Source organism: Oryzias latipes, chromosome 20 (genome assembly GCF_053564925.1).
Source record: "Oryzias latipes strain Hd-rR chromosome 20, Olatipes_Hd-rR_3.1".
Taxonomy (NCBI): Eukaryota; Metazoa; Chordata; class Actinopteri; order Beloniformes; family Adrianichthyidae; genus Oryzias; species Oryzias latipes.
The window spans coordinates 19545203-19563689 of NC_136256.1; the positions used below are offsets into that span (position 1 = coordinate 19545203).

Here is an 18487-nt window from a genome sequence, read left to right on the forward strand (position 1 = left end):
ACAACTTTATTTATACCCAAGTCCTTGCAAAATTGAACAAGAGAACTTGTAACCCTTGTGCTATCCTAGGCACTTTAACATTGGGAGTTGGGTCATCTAGACCCACTAGACAGTGCGCTGAACCTTTTTTTTTCAATGATTTGTGAACCTCACTGGGGTCCATGGATTACATAAAATCTTTCCACCTTTCATCCACTTTTGTCATGGTAGGGAGAACACATCAATGCAAGGGTGGGGTCATCTAAGATAGCACAAGGATTAATACTGTGAAAACACATGCATTTCCTGTGTAAAGAATCGACTATATGTATATCTATGTTATTTGGTACTTTTCAAAGCACAGCTGTTGTGGAATTGTTACTTCTTTGAAGTTTTTTAGACTTCCAGGTAAAATGCAGTTTTGGATTAATGCAGTGAATGAGGATGCTGTCACTCAGGGTTGTGTAGTTTCCTTGGGAACCCCACCTTTCAAAGATGGGTCTGCTTGAAATTGAGTGTCTCTGTTAACTGTCAAGTGAACCTTGGTATAATGAAACAACAAGGTGAATGGACAAGGACTAATCAGCAAACCAAAGAAAGAGATTTTCTATAAAACAAGTTACGCAAGTGAAGTTTGGAAAAAGGCATGTTTTTGCTTTCAAGTAGATGTTTTCAAGTAGATGCTATATGAGGATAACTTTATAGTAGAAGTGGTTTGATGCATTATTATTGATACTGTTGATCATGGGATCCTTTTGCACAGTCTCCAAGACTGGGTTGGCATCTCTGGATCTGCCCTAAGTTGGCTCAAGTCTTATCTAGAAGACAGGAAATATTTTGTTGAAATTGGGAGTTGTGTCTCAGACTACATGGGCTTGAATTGTGGTGTGCCCCAGGGATCGATCCTGGGACCCCTTCTGTTCAACCTCTACATGCTGCCACTAGGGCAGTTAATACGCAGTAATAACATATCTTATCACAACTATGCAGATGATACTCAGATCTATGTGTCACTGACAACAGGTGAATATGGGCCGGTGGATTCACTCAGCCACTGCCTCCAACAGATCAGTGCGTGGATGCAGAACAACTTTCTCCAGCTAAACTCAGACAAGACCGAAGTTATTGTTTTTGGCCCACAGAAACAAAGAGAAATTGTCAGCAGCTACCTTCATTCTCTGTCTCTTAAACCCTCAAATCAAGTCAGAAATCTAGGGGTAATCATGGACTCTGACCTGAACTTTAACAGCCATATCAAGTCAGTAACATCAGCGGCATTTTACCACCTGAAAAACATTGCCAAAATCAAAAACATAATCTCAAAGCGAGACCTGGAGATACTTATCCATGCATTTGTCTCCAGTAGGTTAGACTACTATAACGGCCTGCTCACCGGCCTGTCCAAACGAGCTGTAAAACAGCTTCAGTACATCCAGAATGCTGCTGCTCAAGTCCTGACCAGAACCAGGAAGTATGATCACATTAGTCCTGTGCTCAGGTCTTTGCACTGGCTCCCTGTACCTCAAAGAATAGACTTCAAAGCAGCTCTGCTTGTGTACAAGTCTCTCCATGGCCACGCACCAAAGTACATCTCTGACATGTTAGTGCCATATGAACCATCTCGTACTCTGAGGACCTCAGGGAGCGGCCTCCTGTTGATTCCCAGAGTCATAACTAAACAAGGGGAATCAGCGTTTCAATATTCTGCAGCTAAAATCTGGAACAGCCTCCCTGAAGGCGTAAGACAGGCCTCTTCTGTGTTCATGTTCAAATCTAGACTTAAAACATTTCTGTTTAGCCGTGTATATGACTGAAAGGTCCTATCTGCACCTTTCTTTCCTTCCTTTCTTTTTAAATCTTTTTTTTTTTTTTTTTTTTTTCTCCTTTTCTTTTAAAGTAAATTTTACGTTGATTATTTCTATGATGTATTGTGATTTTAATGCATTTTTCTGTTTTGTGAAGCACCTTGAATTACTTTGTGTACGAATTGTGCTATACAAATAAACTTGCCTTGCCTTGCGTTGCCTTATTACATCAATAGCCATCAAGGGGCTAAAAAATGCAAGAAAATGAATGTATGAGGATCTGCATGGAGATGCAGATGTCATGTTACAACAGGTCCTGGCCCTTGCCCATGCTATTGACAATAGACACATCATTTTGAAAAAATATATATATATTTTGATTGATTTGATGTAATTACAAACTCTGTCTTTATAGTAGGTTTAGGGGCTGTCATCTGGACTAGTTTTTAAAGTTAGATGACGTATCAGCTCTTATCCAAGAGGCTTTGTCAATTGTCAAAAGACTTGACAAAGTCTTTTGACAAAAAAAAAAAAAAACTTATTGTAAAAACTGAGAAATAAATAGGGATTTCTTCAGAGCATTGCAATTTATTTTTAGAGTTTTATGAGCTGGAACCCCACTTAATGCGAAAATGAAAAAAATGAATACTTAAAATAAATTAGGAAATATTCTATGAAAGTTTAATTTTTACAATGGAAATAAATATTCTCTATGATATTCTCATTTTTGGGAAAAAATCTATCTGTTTAAAAGTACTACTACAGACAGATGCTGGGGAAACAGTGGCATGGTTGGTGACCACACACACGTCTTTTGGGATTGCCCCAAAATAAGATCATTCTGGGAGAAATAAAAAAGGAGATAGAATATGTCGTAAGGATAGATCTCTCTATGGATCCTAAGACATTTCTAATGGATTAATGCACAGAATATCTACTCACCAAAGATTAATATTGAACTGTGCACGCTTTAAAAATGGTTCCAAGTAAGATCATCACCTAAACTGGTTTAAGTCCTGCCCACCTGCTATGTAGCTAAGTGGAAACAAAAGGTAAAACAAGTATAATTTATTGAGTGTTTATCTGCCCAACTACTGCTGAAAATGGAGAATCTTTCAGAATTATTTTTTTATTCAGGTATTGTTTGCAGTGCTGTAAAAAATTGTTCTCGTATGTTTTGTGCACACATCCCTCATTGTGGTTCACTGTCAGCCAATTGTAAATGACTCAACTTGGTGGAAGCAAGCTTGTGATTGGTCGTCTCTTTGGTCGCATCATATGTGCATATAAAGGCAGGCAGTAGAGAGCGCAACAGGAAGAGAAGACTTGTTCCGATCTTACTTTCTGATCGATTTTATACCTTTTTAACAACATAATAATCAAATCTGTTGTTTTCAACAGATTCTGCTGTTACTCCCAGGGGTCAGTTGATCTTTTAGTATGTATCTGTATCCTTTGCATCTCTAGTAAATAAGGAATTTTGGAAAATGACTGTGATCATAATTAGTGAAATTTCTCACTTTTTCCACATCTCCTTGACTCCAGCCCACTGTGCTTTTATTTAAAATTCATTTCATTAAGCATAGACCTCAAAATGAAACAAATGTAGTTGTTTAAAACTTTAAAAAAAGGATGCAAGATATTAACTTGTTGATCCAGAAGTCAACTTGCAGCAAAGAAACCTTTTTTCTTCTTGCTTTTGTAAAGTTTTTCTACAAGCTTGCAACTGTTTTCATGCTTGACTAGGCCAGAAATGTGATAAGAATTTATCTTTGAGGTGAACTATTACAGTAAAAACAAGACCAAAAGGAAATGACTGGTGGCACTGCCAGAAAATCACCAAAGTCATTAAAATTCATTGAGGACCAAATGAGTACAGTGGAAAATCTCAATCAGCCTACAAAGATAAATACCAGATCGTGGTCCATCTCATGACTCTCATACTCTTTGGTGCACATGCAAGTACTCACACTGCCACTTTCGCGACATGCTCGTGCCCTGCTCTTGTGACCTTTAGCTGTGAACTTTAGCAGCACACAAATGCCACTTTGGGAAAGTCATTTATCGTGCATCCCTGCTGTCAAAGGAGAATGTCACATGTGTCTGACTGACTATGAGCTGCATACTTCATGTTGCTGGCAACCTCACAGAGAGATGAAAGAGAGGGGAACATTGCTGCAATATGCAGCTGGCTGTGGATGTGCGCTTGCGTGCCTGCAGGAAATACATGCACGGTTTTCATCGCTCAAAGCAGAGCGAGGTCAATGGGGGACGACTTGTTTTAAGCAGCGTGCCTGTGCACCCAAAGACCTTCTGCGGACACAGGGAGACAAATGTCCATATTTAGAGCCACTTTCACAACTTTTCCAACCTTTAACATAAACTTGCAGTTCTGGCACATTCTGTACTTTATCCCTTTGGTGTCTGCTGCTGCATCACTTTATTCTGGTATAGCAAAGTGAAGTCAAAGTGAATGGATTCATTAAACAGAGGTTGATTAACACACAGATGGGAAATCAGGGTAAAGGTTGATGAAGAACAGCCTGATGTGCTGTTTTACTTCCCATCACATGATTGGAGTTCAGGCTTTAAACAGCGGCCTACCACCTCCACCACCTTGCACATGTTCAACCCTTTGGTTCTCCCTCCATCAGGCTCTGCTAAAAATGTCTAAATAGCCTCTTTCTCTGGTGTTGGGTGATTAAGAGAGGATTTTGAGAGCTCGTGCATTTGTTGTGATCTGGTTTCACAGCATTATGCTTTAGGAAAATCCAACTGTCAAACATTGTGGGGGAATTACACTAGACAGTGAATTCGTGATGCCTATTTTCACAAATTTACCTCATGTTTTGGTCTTTCATTGAAAGGCGGTGAAGAAAAGCAGCATTTAGAAAAGGGTGATTGCACATCTGAATTTAGATAAGTCACAGTGAGAAAGTCTTGTAGGAATAACATTTTAATTTCTGCACAATAACACAAGCAAACAAGTAAAAAAAAGGAAAAACGTTTTAACTGAAGAAATTGGTGAGTTAATGGGCCGCATGAGTTGGGGGTTCAGATAAAAGAGTTTTTGTCCCACCTGTACAGTTAATGCTGTTAACAACCTGCTTACAGAGGCACGTCCAATTCTCAAGCCAAAAAAATGTTTTACAAGAAAATGTTTTTTTTTTAATACAAAAATTACATAAACAGTACAATGACGACGACTTACAATGATCCAGTATGCTAAGCATACTCCCAATCACTTGCTACAATGCACATAAACCTTTTTATTCTTTTCAAAAGAAAAAAAAATATGTTTTTGAAAACACTTGTGTCACTGAATAAAAGCTATTTAGAAAATCTACAGACAAGCGTCAAATCTAGCCTCCTGTACAACAAATAGATGGACAATTTCAAAGCAAAATGAAAAAAATATGTATATAAAAGAAACATTAATTGATCAAACTACAAGAGAAACAAAAAAAACAAAAAACAAAGGAAAGCAAAAAAACAAAAAAAAAATATCAATGACCACAAATTACAAATATCTACATCCTGACTACAGAACAGTTGATGGAAGTTCATCTGCTTTTGAGATTGTTCGGTGATTGGTAGAAGCCAACAAGCAACACCCAAACTTTTGCTGCGAGGATTTCCAAAACAAGTCCTTTTACCCAAGACCACAGGAAAATGCCACTTGAACCCTGGAATGTGGTCCGTCATGCAAAAAAACAAAACAAAAAAACCCCAGAAAAACAAACAGCAGAGCAAACACGACAAATGAAGTCATGCAGTGCCATTTGTGCGTTCTTTTCCTCCGCTAGAAATCCAGGTCTGTTTCGGGAGTATCACAGGAAAGTTGAAAGGGATTTCCCACAGCATCCTACAGCAAAGATCAGGTTTTCTCTGTTTTTTTTTGTTTTTTTTTGTGTGTGTGTCCACATTGGGTAGATCCAGTTTTCCCAAATCCAGGGACAATGCAGGATAGGCCCCTTCCTTCTGAGCTTTCCAAATGTACCCCAAGGCACCTGAGAGAAAGTAGGCATTTCCCCCTGCGGGCGGCATTGTGTGTCTGGGTTTTCAACACAAACCAGCTGCCATTAAGTCTCAGTGGGACAATCCCACGCATGGTGTCAGGAATCTCATTACAAAGCACAAAAAAATGACAGTCATAAGGGAGGAGTCTTGAATGTGGCATAAAAGTCTCAGGTTAATAATCATCATAGGTGTTGAGGTCAGTGAAGTATGCATTAGTATACGTCTTCCCAGTGAGTTGTGGATTGAAGTACTTGTTTCTTTCCTCCAGAATCAGATTGTTTTTGTTGAAGGCCTGCAAAAGAAAGGAAAAAAAAAGATTAATTGAAACAAAACTGATGAGAAAAAGAAAGGAAGAGGAGCCAGCATGGACTTGTTTATGCCACATGGATCAAGTGATTACTCAGCCCAGATGGCAAAGTAAAAGTAAATCCATCCACAGCCACAAAAGCGGGGTGGAAAAAAAAGTATAAGAAAGAAAGAGCAACACAAATCAATGGGAGGCCACTCAGCCCTATGAAACATACATTTCACAGAGCAAGGTCAAAGCATTTGCAAACAGGCTGGAAAAGTGATAAGCAACCACGGGGCTAGATTATTTTGATGCACATCCGAATGTCCACCTCTGTCATCTCTAATAACCAGCATCAGCAGTTTTTATGGCCCTCAGATTGTTGGTCCTCCAGGACAATCAAAGTCATAAAAATCGATCAAAAGGAGAGCCACTTCCCAGTTAAACAATAAGCAAGAGTCATGGGGGCGTTTTTTGTGCCCCTGCGTGACGCAGAAAAACAGGGAATGAGCTGCTGATGTGCGGCTCAATACAACATCAGCAGTTTGGCAAATAGATGTGTTCATATGCAGTCTGCTGTAGTAGAAAGCGTGATGGGAGCCCCTTGGGGAAGAATAATTGAACACTTGATGATGCTGCATTTGCAGCTGATGGATGTTTCTGACTGATAGGAAACAAGTGAGCTGGGCAAAAAAAGGCCTATTTTGCTGTGTTCCCATTATGTGATTTGAGGGAGATGCAATCAGCTTTCCTGCTGTCCCGCAGACAGTTATGTATCTCTGCAGGTGGCCCCATATCTACTTTTTAGCAGCTGTGGAATCGTGGTGGTTAGCATCATCTATCGTGTCTCCTTTCTTTGAGTGGTTTTGGTGACAGAGAGGCAGCAGCTGAGGTTTTTAAACCAACATCACAATGAGCTATCTATCTTCGCCCATCAAATTAAACTTGGGGTGAAATAAATAAAAAAAGCAAATAGAAGGGACATGAGGAAAAGAAAAACATGCAAATGCAAGCACTTTTTAAAAAGAGAACAAAAAGAGAAACGCTGCCTTCTCACAAGCCAGAATGGAGAAGGGAGGCAGTCATGATGGGAGGATGAAGGGTCTGAGCGGAAAGAGAATCGTGCTCCAACCTGCCACACACAGGAAGTGGAAGGGCAGGGAATGTTGGGGAAGAGGAAGTAGTCGAAGTTGGGTATAAAAGAGTTGTTGGGGTAAGGATCAGAAGGCGAGCAGTTGCAGAGGTCAGTGGTTAGTAGAAAATCTCCAGTCCACGCATGGACACCCCCATGTTAGAAGAGAGAGGCTGGTGCATGGCAGGGTCGTCCAAGGGCAAGAGTACCGACACATCTGGCTGCAGGGATGAAAGGAATGGGCAAGAGTCATCCTCAAGGAAAAGCTAGGACTTTTTATTGACTAAAGAGGTAAATGAAGCCTCAAACATGTGATCAAAAACTACTGGAAACAGTCCAGACGACTAGTATAGAGGCAATATGCATACCATTCTTTGCTCCTCTAAGCCTTAACAAAAGATAAATTATAAATCTGTACACAATAATGAAAACTTCTGTAACGGTGATTAGAAGCTGGAGGTAGAAGTTACTTGTAAAAGAAAAAGTGCTTCTCATTTTTCATGCAGATCCTGTGTTTTTGCATCGACTGTCTGTATTCATATTCACCTCTACCTGAAATTGCACTAACTAAATTATTGCTGCATGCTCCTGAATCTAATTGCATGAAAGACAGAGGCTTCACACCAGTAAAGGCGCTGCTTTTTAAATAATTCTGCTTAAAGCCAAAGAGTCTGTTCACTCTTGAAAAAGCTCTATAAAATATTTGCATATCTGTGTTAGGAGGTTTTTGTGTTTACTTAGTTTATCCAGTGCAAAACCGCTGGCAGTGAAGGCATTAGCCATGTTGGAAAAGATGAGGAAGATCCCAATTTTAAATTTTCTTTAAGGCCAGTTTGTGTTTGTTTAGTTTGTTGCTAATTCAAACTTTTCTTTCAGGGGAACATATTTGAAGATAAACATATATTTAATGTTGTTTTCAAAAGAAATGTCATGCATATCATTAAACTTTTAGCAAAACCTAGTTAACAGCATGTTGAGGGATGGCCTTGATCTAACTTCAAATTCCTCTGAATCCACCAACAAGAAAGACGTTACAAAACAGACTAAAGATGCTTCCCAGAGTCCTGAAGAGCAAAATAAAAATGTCTTTGTCTGCACTTTGGAAAATGGAAAATGAATACAATTTGCTAATATGAGGACATTTTCATTTATAAAAACACAAATATGTTTTATTTTTGTAATCTTTTTAATCTCGCAATGTTGTACTAATCCTCAAACTTGAAAGTTAAAATAGACAAAGAGGTAAGTTTATAATAATTTAAAAAAGTTTAGAACTAAATTAAAAACTTGGCAAAAAAAATTGGCAAAAAATGGTTGTTTATGTTTCCTGGAGCAGCAGTTTACTGTTAAAATAGTCCTTAAAATTTTATTTTTAATGTAAATACTTAAAACTATGAGTAAAGCTCTTCTGATCTGCGATTGTCTTTGCAAATTAAACAGAAAGCCCCTTGAAAAGGTAATATGTGCTTAGACCCCTTTTTCCTCTTCTGGGTATAAATTATGTTATCTGATTCAGTGTCTTTCAAGCCACTTTTTAAAGTAAGGGCGGGAAAGTGGTAAAACCCTCTTTAACACAGAGCACAGGGAATCCTCCAAACCAGCCGTAGAAGCTGTAGAATGGAGTGTCTGAGAACAAGCACTAATCATCGGCCCAGCCTGGCTCTGAAGGCCTGATGTAACAGCGGATAAGAGGCTATTTGCACCATGAGAGTAGCTGGATCCTCTCCACTGACTCTGCTACTTCAAACTGTCTCTGCTTTAGAATGCAATACAGACACAAAGATCTGGTCAGGGGATGGAAATGTGCAGACACAGAGTGGCTTTGCTGATTACCTACCTATGCACCATTAAGTAATTGCATTAGTATGTTATGAGAAGGGAATGTGAGGCCATTACCACGAAGCAAAGTCACACACCAACACACACAACAAAGGAGCCCACGAAGGGGGGATAAACGCATGACTGCCCATTTGTTACATGACTACAGTGTGGCCTGTGACAGGAGGTGGTTTGACAGTAAGAGTCATGGAGTAAGACATCTATTTAATCTCAGCTGACACTGAAGGAGGAGGAGGCAGACCCTTGCTCACTGACTTACAGAGAAACCATAGCATCATTTAATTTAGCCCCCCAAAAATAAGGAAACATCACAGAGGGAGCCCTTGCACCTGGACATCCATCTGTGAAACAATAAAACCAGAGCACATCTGCCTACAGACCTTGATGGCTTCCACAGTGTCATATTTGTCCAGTTTGTTGATGTGATTGGTGATGCTGGTGTTGAGTGGCGCAGCTGAGATGGGGTGGATGACGGTGGCGTCGTGGGACTGCTGCTGGTAGCGCTGGCAGTAGGAGTAGACGAGCAGGGTAACCAAGCAGCCAAGAATGGAGCTGCTTAGACCAACAGCAATCATGTGGAAAAGATTGAAATCTGGAACAGAGGACAGGGACTCGTCAACAGGACGATGGTGACAGTTCGTACATTTTGGGCACTTTTCACAGCAGGATAGTCGAGTAGGATGGTTGTAATTGATGAGGAAAGCACAAAAAATAATCCACACATTCATTTGGTTGTTTGTCTTTTGTAATGTGATTTTAGATGGGCTGGTACCTCAAATAAGCTTTTACCAGGAAGTAAAAAAACAAGACAAAAAACATACAAAGAAAGAAAAATAAATAGTTACACAAGTCCTCCTATCATGGCAGTCCCCAATCTCTGGGCCGTAGACTGGTGGGGCAGTTGGCAGCAGAGAAATAAAATAATAATCTGATTCTGAAGGAAGTTTTATTTTGGAAAACTGCTGTCTAATTTTACGATAATAAAGTTGCTCAAACGGTGGATTCACGTTTCTTATTATACTTAGAAAATACCAGTTGTATCACATATTCATAGTATATATTCATAGTATATATTCATAGTATATATATATATATATATATATATATATATATATGTGTGAATCCGTCGTCAACTTTAGCGTCATTAAGATATTGGATGACATTAAACCAGTCTGGGGCTTAAAAAGGTTAAAAGGTTGGAGACCACTGATCTATTACATCTTTACCACACCATTTTTACCAGCTAAATGCATTTTGAGCTTTTTCATAAGTCAGAATTGTGCTGTGACCTGTTTTTGCATACTTGTGTACAGGTTTCCTTCCTCTTTTTTTGCTTACTGCTTAGTTCACTTGCATTCACGCTGTAGTAAACTGCACTGGAGTTCACTTGCAAATGAACTGGAATTTTTATTTGGTCCACTCTAGAACAGCTGAGCTTTTACACCTACTGCTAAAAGTGGAGCATTTAGAGGAAAGTGGAAATGGATTTGTAATCTAGAGCAGGTTCAGGTCAGAAAATTCTTCTGATTGGACCGGTAATAGCTGGTGTGCTTTTATCATTCCACTTTAGAGAATGAACCAAACCTCCTGGATATTACTATATTATTGGCAACAAGATTCACTTGCAAGTAAACCAAGACCCAGATTTTTACACCAGTGCACACTGGTCAGATGTAAATGGAGAACAACCTCAAAGCTTTGTAGCAACATAAAACAGTTTTTTTCATGCATTCACATTTTTCTATAAACCATTCTTTTTTAAAGAAATAGTAAAGGAGTAAACCACTTTTTTCAAACTAAATGACATGTGTTTAATAAACCTTTAATTATATCCCAAAATCAGCAGTCTAAGCAGTTTGATAATCACATTACATTTCTAGTACACATTAAATGTGCTTTACTATCTGGTTACTCATTATTCTGGATATGTTTTAGGCAAGATATTTTCTTCCCATTTCCCTCATCCCCACAGACAGACAGAAATTACCTCCACAGCGCCTCTCCTCCTGACTGGAGCGGGCAATTGAGACCTCTGACAAAGAAGAAGAAACACCAAAAGGCATCATTATTACAGCCAAAACCAGCACACGTATAACCTCCGTCAGTGTGACAAATTGTGCTCTTCAAGGTGAGTATGAAGATGAAAGCTGTTTCTCACCGCAAAACACATAATCATAAAACTTCATAATCACGGCACCTGGAGTGGTTTATAAAAAGGACTGGTGCTCATTTAGAGGAAATGAAATATAAGACATTACTAAATGAACCTTAATAGACTAGCTTTCCCATAAAAAGAAATGGATGGCAAGTTAAAAAGGTAAATGGGAACCATTTTATGGGAAAGATTTTTAATTGGTAATTACAGATGAGCAAAAAAATATGTTTTAATCAACTGTTTTTATGCACATCAGAGAATAAAAGCCTGCTGAAGTTGACTAAAATGATAAATATTCTATTGGAGCGCATCGCATAAAAATAGGTCTTTTATGGCGCCTAAAGTGTTTCCGGTCAAACAATGCGAAGCACAATTGTCCTTTGTTAAAAGGAGGAGTTTTAATGATCTGTGTTGAGCAGAGATGCAGAGATCGATACTTTTCTGTGTCTCGCATTACAATCTGTCAATAAGGAGCAGTCTGTCTGGGCATCTGTCAACACTAATGGTGTGAGTGGGATGTGAGTATATTCACGAGGATTTGCTAAACTTCCAACCTTTCATCCTAACTAAATCTATGAAATCATCACGTCCTTCTCTTCCTTTCAGCTTCCAGGTCATGTATTTCTTGACTCAGAGGAGAGTGGTCTTACATCTTAAATAGCAATGAAGGCCACTGGGAATGAATAAGAAGAATACCATCAAACTGGATTGGTTCATTACCAGAAATAAATAAATTTCATAAGTCTATGAAGGTTCTCATTCATCCAGGACTTAAAGGCTGAATCCGAATTGCTTCCCTAGTCCTATATCTCCTCCCTATTGCTCCAATTGTAGGGGCATTTGTAGGTGTAGTGGTGTCCGAAAGTTTTTTTTTTAAAGGGGGAACCATAGCGATTTAGGGCCGGCTATCCCTCCATCGGTAGGGTGATCCGGGTAGCGCAGTGGTGCGGAGGAGAAACGCATTTCTTCACATGATTGTGCTCTGAAGCACGGAAGTTTACATTTAAATGTAAGTATTGAGTTTTTGGTTTTTCATGAAAAAAATGTAAATGACTGGCGGCTTTTGATGATATCATCGAGCTGTAGTAAATTCGGGGAGGGAATAGGGGTAGGGAAGCAATTCGGATTTTACCAAAGTCTTCATTCAAAGAGGATTTTGAAAGCCAAAAGTCCTGATGCTGAAGATACTAGAAGTAAATGTATGTCGGGTGTGAAAAAGTAAAAGAGCAGCTTAAACTTTCTTTAAAGAAAAGTTTATTTTTTTTAAATTCTTTATACAAGCCCTCTTTCCTGTTGACTTTGTCGTCAGAGAAAGTCAGTTTAACCTTTGCAAACAGCTTTTTTTTGTGTGCCTTTAATGCTTCATTTGATTTGTTGTGAATCTGTTCAGGCAGATTGAGACCTGTGAGAAAAACACAGCGTGGGTGTCTCTGAAACTTGGCAGGCGTAGTGAGGGCTGGTTCTCTGTAGGAAATCAATAACATTTATCTTATTTTATCAGTTTTGGTGTCTTATGCAATCACACCGTTGCCTTAAAAAAGACTAGATTGTCATGACAACCCAGAAACCAAAGAAGATGGAAGAAATGCATAAAAAATGAGCAGAAATGAAATTAGGTGACAATAGCATTTTTTTGGAGAAGTCAGCAGAAATTGTAGAATGAAATTTTGGCAGTAGTTTAATAACATTGACTTTATTGTTGGTGCTTTATTGGTCTGTGCCCATGTAATAATTTTCTGCTCTTGGGAGTTTTTGCAACACTGACACTCATCTAAAACATCTCCAAAAGTTCTGGCTTGCCACAAAAGCCGACCTCAGCCATGAGGCGATTCTTTCAGAGGGATAAACAATGTATTTTTTTCACACCACTCTTGAAAATAAACTGAATTAACACCGGCGACATATGGTGGTGGGTGGCGCAGAAGGTGTGGGCTTGCTTATCCGTGTGTGCTAAGTTACGCATGGCTGAGCGACACATCAATAAAGCTAGCGAACGCTTGTGTTTTGTGTGAATGTGTGTGCACCTGGTATAAAGTTGGAGTCAGGCGAGCAGGGCCTGGTCTCACTGCTGTTTCCTGAACACTGGTTTCCAGTGGGAAAAAGGACATCGCAGTGACGCACCCGCAGCTGGGCGCCGCTGGAGTCGCAGTGGGACCACTCCGACCACCTGGACCAACTCTCTGGAAACAGCCACGACAGCACATCTCACAGCTTGTCTGTGTGTTTGTGTGTGTGTGTGTGTGCAACACTTTGGCTGACTTTGTCATTTTTTGTGATGTATGGGAACTTTAAAGAAACCGTGAAATGAACACGAGATGTGTCAGTGCCTGTCTCTTCGGTTTGTGTGCGTACCTGGACAGGCTTGTGTGTTACAGAGTGCCTCCTCAGTGTGCAGACCCAGGCAAATGTCCCCTCCGTTAGCAGGTGGGGGGTTGCTGCAGGTCCGGGTCCTCATGTAGTGCCCCCTTCCACACGTCACAGAGCACTTGGACCACGAAGACCAGCATGACCAACTGCCGTCCACTAAAAACAGAATTCCCCCCCGAAAAAAGAAAAAATCTTAACGTTTTTGCATGAAATGTTTTCCTCAAATGAAGGGCAGTAGGACAGTGGCTTCATTTGAATTTCATGTTTTCTGAGGGAGTAACTGTCTTTTTTTCTTTTCAGGATTTGGTTTTCAGGTCATTTCAGCAGACAATTTCCTCCTAAGTGACCTGAATTCTTTCCAATCCATTACAAGCATCAAGTGGAGAAATATGAGATGTTTTCAATTTTTTGAAATGCATGTGGATGAGAGTGAGTCCCTCCATGTGTTCATTTCAGCAACTACTCAGCCCTTTCTACACCTGATTATTAAATTTGATTATTTCTCTCTTTGTTTGCATATTTAAAAGACAGAAAACGTGTATTTACGACAGTACTATAAATACAGGGGAAAAAATAGGGCACTTTCACATGTGGAGAAGAAGTAAATAGCCTTTTACCCCTCATCTGTTTAAAGCCTGACTTCATTGTAGTGAGATTCTCCCTTTAAAGACCTGGGGATGGCTGGCAGCACTAAACAGGTAATTGAAGTTGCTGATGCTTTTTGTCATCTCGGGGTAATTTCTCTATCACATGGTGACATTAAAGTCAATTCCGGGGCCTCTGTGAACAGTCGTCTCATCTTCGAAGCAGACACAATAAAAACATGGAGTCATTTGTTTCCATGCCACGTAGTTTGAAGGCAAAACACCTTTTTCAGCCTCCTTCTCCCCATCAGACATTTAGAAAGCAATGAGTCAAACTCAGGGGATCACGTTGGGGCTGCCAGTGCAGTCCGCCCGTCTCAAAATAATATCCCTGTTTTAGAGGGGTGCTAATTGAGTGTACTCTGTCTTCACCGTAAGCATGAGTGATGCCACTTCCTCTGTGGGACAGAAGTGTTGAGCTGTTGATCAACACAATGTTACTAAGGAGTTATTATAATCACGAGTGGATGTAGTTCATGTAATAGCATAGTCATGTGGTGCAAGAAAAATCAGACTTCCCAGGTTATTTTCCTTGAAGAAAACACTACCTTCCATGTGGATAAGGCCAATCTGGTACTCTTGTGAACATAATAGCTTGCTTCCTCAGACAGAGATGCTCAAACTACTTCAACATTGAATGGGTCACACTATGAATAGACCTCTTAAAGAAAGATTTTTTTTTGTATTGTTTTTAGCATGTTATTGTGAGATTTTTCTCATGACGGAGGACACATATAAAGAAAATTAAGCTTAAAATTGCATTTTTGAGTGTTTATTTAAATGTTTGTGACTCAGGAACAGACAAAAGAAAGAGGTTTGAAAAAGATCCAAATTTGTGACTTAGAAATACGCTGAGCAGGCCACAGGCTCCCTCCCTCCTCCTAAATCCACGTACGTCTTTGTTTTCGTCCGAGCTGGGATCTGGATGAAAGTGCATGTAGCTCGTCGTCAATTTAGTTTCACCGGTTGAATGAAACAGAGAGCTCTCAGCTCAATGGGGAGGGGAAGGGAGGCGTGGATGCTCCACGCTAATAGTCCTGTCCAAAACTCATAAGCAAATGACTAATGAACTACGACTGCTTTTTAGAAACTATGTCCTAGAAAACAACACACATTTTTTGATTTTTTTGCTAAAATTTGAATATTCATAATTAAAAGACCACAGGGAACAATTTAAAATAGATCAAAAGATGATTGGAGTGGGACATTAAGCCTAATCATCTAAAAAGACATTTATAGGGTCAAACACGTATACAAGGATACAATCTTTTACCACAACCTTTCTGCAAAGTTTAGTAAATAAACACTTACACGAGATGATGCCTTGCTCGCTTTTTCTGCAACAGTTTTGTATCTTTGGCGGGCTTGGAGCCAAACTAAGTGTTACATTTCCATTTAGACAACTTACTTCGCCCGTCTGACGCAGTATTCTTTTAATTAGAAAGCTTCCTCTTGCTATCTTCCACTCCACAAGTGTTGAAAATGCATTGTCTCAGGGCTTTTCACAGTAGAGTCAGGCCTCCCATAGCTGGCAGCACAATTACCCAGAAATGTAATTACATACCAGAGCGCCACAGGGATTGTCTCTTTGATTCTTGGTCTAAATTGGGGTCTTTGCCACACCTCTTATCTGCAACAGATATTTCTTTTGTAGGTTCTAACAATTTGGCAAGTCATTTGTCACTGTTATTCACCAGCCATTGATCGAGAAGAATAGGAAAATGTAGCTTAAATATGAGTTGGGTCTATTTATTAGGGTAAGTGAAAAAGATACACTGCCTCTGTTCCTGCTAAAGGGTTTTTATCTCTGTGCATCTTCTTCTTTTGCCAAGTCAGTGTTTTTAATCCAAGGGAGATTTATTAACAGCAGGTTTGTACCTTTGTACTTTTTACCTGGACAAGGGGTGATGTTACATTCTTGATACTCTTGTGCTGGTCCGAGGCAGGTCTGACCTCCATACCGGGGCTCGGGGTTAGTACAGGTCCTCTTTCTGCTCCGGATACCCCGGCTGCAGTCTCTGCTACACTGAGACCAGGAACTCCACGCCGACCAGCCGCCGTTCACCGTGTGGCCCGAGATTCTTCCCAGACGAAGCACTTCACCTGTTCCCAACAGAGGAACAATCACAATGTGGCGAAACACCCCCACAGCATGAAACGTCTCCTGTAGAGCCAGTGGTTTTCATTGTTAAGCTTCAAGATACACAATGTCTTCCCTGGGAAAATAGACGATAACTGTCCTCCAGTCCTGGCAGCACTGTGTGCATTTGTTTTGAAGACAAATAGGAGGGCTCAGAATCAATAAAAAACCTCTTGATAAAAGCTTACACTCCACTGGCGGGGAAAGAGCACAAGGGCATTTGAGCTAGTTTACAATAATTTAGCAAAGAAGCAATAATTACAATAAAAAGGTTCCATCGAAATAGATGCAAATATATCTTGTAGGAATGGCTAAATTACCAATTTACTTAAGTTGCACAAACCCCATCAAACTATTCTGTCAATCAATTTAGACAGATGACGTCACTAAACAGATCAGTATGAGAGTTCTTTTTTCCAGCTGAAAACTTTGGCTTTTCACAGAACACGTTAAAGAACCATGAAATAAACTCTGCAAAACCTGTGGCATTTTCATACCTCTGCTATAGTCTGTTTGAAGAGCTAATTCGCAAGTGCTATCCTGCTAACAAGCTTCTCAGAACTGTGCAAGATGGCCTCATTAGTCTGGTCACCCTCCTCCAACTAACAACAGCTTCTGATGTGCTTACCCAAAGTTTTCCTCAAATAATCTGCCTTTATCTGGGAACACCTCCTCCTGGTTCCAGGTGGAGCTCTTAAATTCACCTTCTATAAATCCTAAAGCTCTGTATCCAGGCTCCAGAGTTGGCTTAAAAGTCTCCTTAATGGCATTTTGTAGTATACATGTTAAAACTTTATTTATAATGCACTTCCTCAAAACAGTAATGCAAATTAAAATTGAAATGAGAAAACATGTGGAATCCCCATAACCTTAACTATAAAATATTTCAAAATGTTATAGTTTTAAAAAACTTTAAATGCAATTAGGTTTTTGGAAAGTCAGTCAAAAAATAGCAAATTTAGATGTCTTAGTTACTGAATCCTCTTGTCTTGATGGTTTGCACACACAGCCCCAGAATTCATGAAATCTTAAAATGCCATCTTTAACTGTCTGTTTCAGTTTACAGAGGGTTTGGTGGAGCCTTTTAGGACAGAAACAATAAAATTACATATGCGTTTGTCTCCACTGTTTGCACAAATTGCAAACAATAATGCAAAAGCAATAACAATAATGCAACTGCTGAGACCGAACACACATATTTCAACCTCTGAAGATTCCCAAGAGTCCACCATTTCCATGTTTTGGTTCACCTCCTGTTGGACTCTATAGGGACGTCCCTCTACAGGAGCATAAGAATACAAATCTTGGAAAACAGGTGTAGCTACTGTTTTGTGTCATATGTGTACACTATTGTTTGTACTTCTCCTGCATACTAATGAACCTTTTGACTTTTTTCTGTTTAACGAGCCATACTACTAGGTTTTATGCGTTGACTGACAGATTGAACTTACTAAGCCATTGGCTTCACACAAAATAAATCTACAGTCATTCTTGTCTTGCAGTTAAAAGGTTTATGTTGGGAACTATATAGTCTTATTTTTTTAATTCATTATTTTTATTCATGGAAAATACCTTATTGTAAAAGTTTTCAAACCCAATGATTTCTCTTTATAACCTTAAATATCTTGTGTTTTGCTTTCACAGACAGTTTAACTACAGTTTTGGAGTGAATTCTTTACACTTGACTTGATGTTCTAAAATTTTATGTAATCAAACCAAATATTTCCACATTTTTTATTTTCATCAGACAGACATGAAACATTTTTTCTTTTTTCTATAGACTGAATCCTTTCTAATGGGTGCTCCACACATTTTGCCACCTTTTTTTCATCTCTATTTCAAGAACCTTCCTTGTTGTCAAAAAGCAGCAACACAAAGGTAATCCATCATTTATCACCCCTCCGCTCATTTTGTCTCTTTTTGGAGATGGAAGCTGTGCGTGTCCTGTCAACACGGTCCCTTCATCAAACAACATCAGGTGAGTTTTGTGGGTTTAATCATCTGAAATGAGTCAAGCGGTGGATTCCTAATGAAATCTGAAAACGTAATTTCTATTAAACGCTAATTACTGCATGCATTAATCAGCCCCATAAATGTGCCTTGTGTTAAGAGACAAC

General features: G+C 39.4%; 1 protein-coding gene across 7 annotated transcripts in view; it reads right to left on the reverse strand.

The window, feature by feature from the left end:
* Window positions 1–4724: 4724 nt before the first annotated feature.
* sema5a (sema domain, seven thrombospondin repeats (type 1 and type 1-like), transmembrane domain (TM) and short cytoplasmic domain, (semaphorin) 5A) overlaps window positions 4725–18487 on the reverse strand; it is a 142184-nt gene continuing 128421 nt past the window's right edge. For 5 of the 7 annotated variants that reach the window (XM_004081015.4, XM_020712736.2, XM_078938995.1 and 2 more), the window contains 6 exons: window positions 16124–16333; window positions 13572–13742; window positions 13244–13399; window positions 11052–11096; window positions 9445–9656; window positions 4725–6096 (listed from right to left, as the gene is read on the reverse strand). In XM_004081015.4, coding sequence (XP_004081063.1) covers window positions 5977–6096; window positions 9445–9656; window positions 11052–11096; window positions 13244–13399; window positions 13572–13742; window positions 16124–16333 — 914 coding nt within the window. In that variant the 3' untranslated portion in view covers window positions 4725–5976. Of the gene's footprint in view, window positions 6097–7225; window positions 7447–9444; window positions 9657–11051; window positions 11097–13243; window positions 13400–13571; window positions 13743–16123; window positions 16334–18487 lie in introns of all 7 variants that reach the window. The other 2 variants (XR_013652458.1, XR_002292683.2) reach the window with 2 other exon arrangements.